The sequence below is a fragment of the Dreissena polymorpha genome, chromosome 6 (assembly GCF_020536995.1).
Source record: "Dreissena polymorpha isolate Duluth1 chromosome 6, UMN_Dpol_1.0, whole genome shotgun sequence".
NCBI lineage: Eukaryota > Metazoa > Mollusca > Bivalvia > Myida > Dreissenidae > Dreissena > Dreissena polymorpha.
Window position 1 is genome coordinate 79,073,273 of NC_068360.1, and position 7,470 is coordinate 79,080,742.

At 32.1% G+C, this 7,470-nt stretch overlaps 1 protein-coding gene across 1 annotated transcript; it reads right to left on the reverse strand.

The window, feature by feature from the left end:
• Positions 1-105: 105 nt before the first annotated feature.
• LOC127836079 (uncharacterized) lies at positions 106-2,990 on the reverse strand. Its single transcript, XM_052362500.1, has 2 exons — positions 2,333-2,990; positions 106-1,656 (listed from the first exon to the last, which is right to left on the reverse strand). The coding sequence occupies exons 1-2, from the start codon at positions 2,601-2,603 to the stop codon at positions 1,244-1,246; spliced, it is 684 nt and encodes a 227-aa protein (XP_052218460.1). The 5' UTR covers positions 2,604-2,990; the 3' UTR covers positions 106-1,243.
• Positions 2,991-7,470: the final 4,480 nt, after the last annotated feature.

Sequence of the window (7,470 nt, forward strand, 5' to 3'; positions counted from 1 at the left end):
ATATATGAATTTATTTCCATGCCGTTTGTCTTTTTTTACAGACATTTCTTGTTTTAAATATAACACATAATTGCCAAATCATTGTTATTTTTATGTGTTATTTAATATATGAGATATTATCTCATACGAACAAGTTTGATATCCTTATGGTAAACTCTAAGTATACCAAATGGCAAGTAATCCCTTAGTTAGTTTTCCTTAGCCTACGTGAGACTACTCGAGCTATGGTCGGTAAAACGTAATACCGCCTCATCTTATCAGACGAAATGTCTATCACTTTATTGAATGACCTAATTTGATAATAAACCCTATATTTGAATTCATTTTTTTTAAATTACAATCATTCAACAATATCCTGTTTCAGGTTTTACTGAAATCAGTTTGTGTTGTTTGCACGCTTTAATTGTGTATGCTTGGATCAGTTTAATTTCCGCATGTCAGGCTCAAACTAGAATTACTTTTAATCTCATACTAGTATTTAAAGTTAAACAAATTGAGATTTATTAAACACGTACCACATAAACGCCATTTTAAATCTATAACATGCAAAAATGGAAAACGACTTCGAGCATTATAATATACTGTACGTCTTTCCAATGACTATCTGTCATCTGGATTTGTAGATAATTGGAATTGTTGTTTTTACAATTTGAGAATCACAATAATATCAAAATGAAGTAGAAGTATGTCTCTAGAAAAGAAAATCGTCGTAAAAAATATTATGTTATGGTTGGCACTAAAACAGTTCAATAGGACAACTATATATATGATCGGTAACATGATTTCTAGAACCCCATCATTCACTAGTACAAGTAGACAATACAATTTATAAATATGTCATCAGTTAATGCAAAAACTGTATATTTGTTACGCAAAGGAAGACATATTACATGCATACAATACCGATATATTACGAGACCTTTCACTTTATATTTTACTTGTCCAATTATGTTAACGAAATTATATTGAAATCGATATAAACAGCCAAAACTGAGAACAACGGTCAGTCCAGTGAAATGACCAAAGTGACCTTTGTCGACAGATGACCGCTGTTCTCGGATAACCACTGTTTAAAATGGTTGGTCAGTTGGTAGTATTGCTAAGTATAACAGCACAAAACGAAGCAACTGTCTCACTGACAAACAAGACCCAGCTTTAAAGCCATGTGATTCAAGAGGAACACTAACACAAGTACACACACATCACAAATAAAGGCCGACTTTTTTCTCTTACTAATACGTTACTAACGCTTCACGAAGTATATCGTTTTCGTGGCATCAACAGGCATTTCATCCCCCGAGTAATAGTTCTTGAAGATTTTGCAGGTTCTCTCCATTGGACTCAGGGTGAAAGACCTACATTCGGTCATGCGCAGACACTTCCTTGCACAAACCAGCGGGGAGTCCGTCTGCAGGTGATGCAGCCTCTCCGAGTCAATTGGAGGAGTGAATTTTTGCGGCGTAAAGAAGTACCCGAAGGTGGAGGGGACAGAAAGCTTACGGTTGGGAGCTTGCGACCTGGTCGAAGTGGCGGTCGATGTTTTGGCAAGTAATGTTGTGATTGTAGCGAGTGTGGGTGACGTTGTTATAGTGGGCGTTGTTGTCTGTCTGTTATTTGGCTGGGAGTATACTGCCATCGTCGTTGATTTACGAGCGGCTATAACAAATACGCTATAAAAATACTAGGATTAAGATATAACCAAAAGATTAAGACATTTTCACGATTGAAAAATATTGCTATTTTGACCTGCAATTAAGCATAATTATATCCCTTTGTACTCCAGGTTAATGATAGCATGCAACATGTACTGCCTCTTATATTCAATAAAAAATTCAAACTTGTCATCTGGGTCAAAATATAAGGTAACAGGACTATGTTGAAAGCTGTGACGAGTATTTTATATGAATTATGTACTATTTTAATCTTTTAAATGATAAGGTTCAATTAACTATATTGTGATTACTGATATAGTTTATTGAAACATTAAATATGTAACTATCTGTAATAACAAATAGAAATCATGCACTTTACTATCAAAGTGGAATAATATACGAGACTACTGTAAAACTAACTTAGAAAAGATTGACATAGTTATGTATTAAGCACTCTGAACAAGTTTAACAGTTACAAACTACCAAGTTTCATTTGATACACGTTATCGCCCCTTTTCAAACTTGATCTTACAATATAATTTTAAGACCATATTACATGAATTAGGGCTTCGCATATGTAAATGATAACAGGAACATATCTTTGATATTTTTTTTTTCAAATGGATGACTAATATGTGTGACTAAAGATTATTGTGGGGTTTATTTGTGTATCGTGTTACCTGTTGTTGCGATTAATTTTTTACAAAGGCAGGACGCCGGTCTGGAGCAGCTGATATTTGGATGCGATGCTTCATCTGTTAGTGTTGCAAGTATCGATATCATTCCACATGTTTTGTCAGCCTCTGTCCACGCAAATTCAGCGAAAGTTGTCATCAGGGCGTATTTCAAGTCTTCTAGAAAGTCGGGTCGTTGCATAGCAAGAGATCCGTTGTAGTTCACAGAGCAAATCGTCTTGCAGTCTTCATATGTCTGTTCTTTTCTGGTTACCATGTACTGGAATACAGGAGACTTAGCTACCGAGAACCACGTGTCAAACTCTGTAAAGATCCAAATATATAATCGATATTTTAGAATTCCATTTTAGCTTTCCTAAGCATCAAATTAACTTACCAACTGTCTTTGTTCATGAGTCACGCGAGCAATTCTTCTTTATTTAATATATACATTGAAATATATATGAATTTATTTCCATGCCGTTTGTCTTTTTTACAGACATTTCTTGTTTTAAATATAACACATAATTGCCAAATCATTGTTATTTTTATGTGTTATTTAATATATGAGATATTATCTCATACGAACAAGTTTGATATCCTTATGGTAAACTCTAAGTATACCAAATGGCAAGTAATCCCTTAGTTAGTTTTCCTTAGCCTACGTGAGACTACTCGAGCTATGGTCGGTAAAACGTAATACCGCCTCATCTTATCAGACGAAATGTCTATCACTTTATTGAATGACCTAATTTGATAATAAACCCTATATTTGAATTCATTTTTTTTTAAATTACAATCATTTAACAATATCCTGTTTCAGGTTTTACTGAAACCAGTTTGTGTTGTTTGCACGCTTTAATTGTGTATGCTTGGATCAGTTTAATTTCCGCATGTCAGGCTCAAACTAGAGTTACTTTTAATCTCATACTAGTATTTAAAGTTAAACATGGTTACCATGTACTGGAATACAGGAGACTTAGCTACCGAGAACCACGTGTCAAACTCTGTAAAGATCCAAATATATAATCGATATTTTAGAATTCCATTTTAGCTTTCCTAAGCATCAAATAAACTTACCAACTGTCTTTGTTCATGAGTCACGCGAGCAATTCTTCTTTAAATTGCCAATCATACTCAAACGTATTCATACAATGGCTGCCACTACAACTGACAGCCCATTTGTGGGGCATGCGTGTCCTATAAACAGCCCTTGTTTTCCCCCGCCAGAGGCCGACATTATATCCGGACATGTTTTGGCGTTGTCCGTCCGGCTTTCCGTCCGTCCGGCTGTCCGTCCGTCATTTTTGTGTCCGGAGCCATATCTTGGAAGTGCTTTGGCCGATTTCACTGAAACTTGGTATGAGTATATATATGAATAAGAGGATGATGCACGCCAAATGACATTGTACACCACCGGCTTATAAGGGAGTTATGGCCCTTTGTATCTTGAAAAAATGCTTATATATATATATATATATATATATATATATATATATATATATATATATATATATATATATATATACATATATATATATATATATATAGTTATATAAGTAAAATGTAATAATCCAGATTGTGAATATTATATAATAAAAGTAAAAACACGTGTCTGGGATTTTAAATATATATTGATTTAGCCAACGCGTTTCGCATAGCTCATCAGGGCATAATACAATATATTACAACGTCAAAATGTCATGGAGATAACGTCATATCAATTATGACGTCATAACGTCAATAAATATTAAATGAAATTTAATTTGGGTTTAAATACATGTATAAAATGTTGTTCTTTTGCTAACCTAGCTGAAATATTGTTCGAAAATAGCTTATAAAATGGAAATATTTTAAATTTTGGTTCATTATGTGAACATTCATCTAAATGTTTACTTAAAGGCATCTGTCTTGTTGAGGGGTCTCGCATTTGTTGTTCATGGACAGATCGCCTATTTCTAAGTTTATCGCCAGTTTGGCCTATATATTATTGTTTGCATCCATTGCATACTAATACATAAATCACATTTTGTATATCACATGACATATTAGTTTTTATTTTGAACATTTTGCCATTAAAATCAAAAGAATTCCCTTCAATAATATAACCACACAGGGCGCATCTAGGGTCATTACATGTCGATACTCTTGGTTCTTGAGATGAAAAGTAAGATTTGGTTAACAGACGTTTTAAATTAGGTGGCTATCGCTTACATTTTATTATCTTCTGATTTGAAATTATTTTATTCATAACCGGGTCTGTTTGTAAAATGTCAATGTTGTTTTTTAATACGCCAAACAGTTCTTTATTTTTTGGATTTTGTGTTGAAATAAATGGAATTATATTACTCTTGTCTTTTTGTGTTGATTTTGAAAGTAATTCATGTTTAGGGATGGAAAGTGCTTTTTTAATACCTGTATTTATAAAAGATTGTGGATATTTTCTTTGAATAAGGGAATGCTTAAGTTCATTTAAACGTTTTAGTTTAAGTTTATCATTCGAAACTATGGTGCAGATCCGTTTCGCTAAAGTGAAAGGAATATTTATCTTTGTGTGTTTATTATGACACGAGGTAAAATTAAGATATTGTTTAGAATCAGTTTCTTTGTAATATATATCAGTATTAATTTCAGTATTGTTTTTTATAATCAATATATCAAGAAATGGTAACTCGAGTGTGCTTGTTTGCATTGTAAACTTGATATCCGAATGTAAGTTGTTTAAAATAGTATAAAAGTTTTGAAGTTCACGGGGAAATTTTGTCCAGAAAATAAAGCAATCGTCTAGAAATCTTTTCCAAAATGTTTTTATAAAAGAAAGAAATTCATCATTATAAATTGATCCAATTCTTGCATATAGTTTTTGTTCTAAAAATCCCACTACCAATGTAGCGTATGTTGGCGCGAATTTAGTACCCATTGCAGTCCCTTTAGATTGGTTGTAGTACTTGTCATCAAAATTGAAGTTATTATTTTCAAGTATTATTTTTATGCCTTCTTTTATAAACCGTTGCGAAAACCTTTCATTAACCGAATCTGGATATTTTTGAAGCCAATAATCAATAGCTTCTAAACCAAGAGTATGCGGTATATTAGAATACAAATTAATTACATCAAATGATACTAATGTACTTGACTCTGGAACTTGTGAAGGTATATGTTTTAGGAAATCTATGTTATTTGTTATATTGCAATTGACATATTTTACATACGGTTTTAACAAGATATCCAATAAAGAACTTAAACGACTTGTTTAACAGATAGTTCCAGCGACTATTGGGCGAAAGTTTAAATCGTCTGGATCCATTAACTCTATATATTCTGAATTGCTATGTTTAATTGCATCCTGAATGATTTTACTTTTATGAATTTTTGGAAGACCAATATATAGGCTTGTTTTCCATTCGAATTTTACTAAGAAATCATTTTCCTGTTTAGTTAGTTTATTATTTTCCTTTAGTAAATTGCGTATTTTTGAAAGTGTTATTTGACTACCATTATCAGGGATTTGTTTATAATATTCAACGTCATTTAACATTGCTAATAATTTTCTTCTATAAAAGTCTGTATTCATTATAACAATTCCGCCACCCTTATCTGCTTCTTTAATAGTTATGGATTTGTCTTCTGGTAATAAATTTATAGCTTTTCTTTCTTTTAATGATATGTTATGTTTAGTGTCACTTTTCCATTTGAGAATGTTGAAGGCAAAGTGTTCGAGTAACATTTATATAATGGTCTAGTGTATTATTTCTATGTTTAGGTGGATAAAAGGACGTTTGATTTTTTACAATAGAATTGTTTGTATTATTATGATCACTATTATTAAAAAACTCTTTAAGACTTAGTGATCTATGAAAATCATCCACATCTTTTATTTGATCATAAGAATCATTTTTATATGTAGGTGTTGGTGTAAATTTAAAACCTCTCAATAAGACGTCAATTTCAGTTTGAGATAATGATCTTTTTGAAAAATTGTAAATTTTTGTAAATAATTTTGAATTTTCAGCTAGGTTACCTACAGTTTCTATGTCGGACTGCTCCACTCCCTGCCTCCTTCTAAAAAATCAACGTTAAATTCGCTTGGTTTGTCGTCGTTATCTTGCAATATGTCGTCGCTCGTATTGTTGTTGTTTCTATAGCTTCTTCTGTATGAAGACCTTGTGTTATCTCTTATATTGCTTCTGTTTGAAGTGGAATTGTTTCTTTGGAAATTGTTATGTAATTCGATGTTAGTATTATTAATTTAAAAAAAAAACTTGTCTTACAATACTTTCCACATCTATATTTTGTAAACAGCTTGTTTGATTTTGTTGCAGATTTCTTCTTTGTGAATGTTGTTTATTGGTGTTTCTTTCTTGACTGTTGTATTTGTATGTTGTTTTCAGATTTTGGTAGTTGGTGGTATTTTTTCGGACAGCATCAGCATATGAAGATGGTTGATTTTTGTTTACGAAGTCTTGTTTTTTAAAGAATGGATTTTTATTTTCATGTTCCTTTATGAATTCTTCTTCGTATTTTGAAAGCCATTTTTCATTGTTTCCCCATCTTTTATGTGAAATTTCTTCATTTCGTTGCGTTTCCGTTTTCCAAAATTCTACCAGTGTCCTTGCTGTTCTTCCGTTGCATTTTGAATGTATCAATTTGAATATTTCTTCGTCGATGCGCTTGAATTTCTCACAGTTTGAAGAAGCACGTAATGACTGCAATTCTGTTTGGATATTGAAGTAATTCAAAACGGCCCTTTCTCTAACTGATTTCTGATCGATATTTTCATTTGGTATTTCTTTTTTCTGTAAATGTTTTGGTATTACCATTGGAGTTAATCTTAACCATTTAGAATATTTTTCAAAATGGCCTTTATTTTTTATCATGGACCAGTACGTAATTTTTCGTATTTCCATTTTGTTGTGCCATATATTTGATATTTCCATTTTTATTTTTAGTGCTTCTCTTTCAAATATGTTATTGTTTTCCTCGTTATTTTCGTGGTTCACGGATATTTCGGGCTTCGGTATATTTTGAGAAATTTCATGTACAGCTGATTTTATGTCAGCGACAATGTCATCTTTCCTAATGGCAGTATTATTATTTTTTGCAATTGCCGCGCTCAAATCGTTAATTGCGGTCAATATCAGCGA

Bases quoted from the DNA above. Each gene is read 5' to 3' on its own strand.
- LOC127836079 (XM_052362500.1), bottom strand. From the start codon at position 2,603: ATGGTAACCAGAAAAGAACAGACATATGAAGACTGCAAGACGATTTGC. The intron at 1,657-2,332 runs GTAACACGATAC...TATTTGTTATAG, and splicing joins AAAATTAATCGCAACAACAG to CCGCTCGTAAATCAACGACG.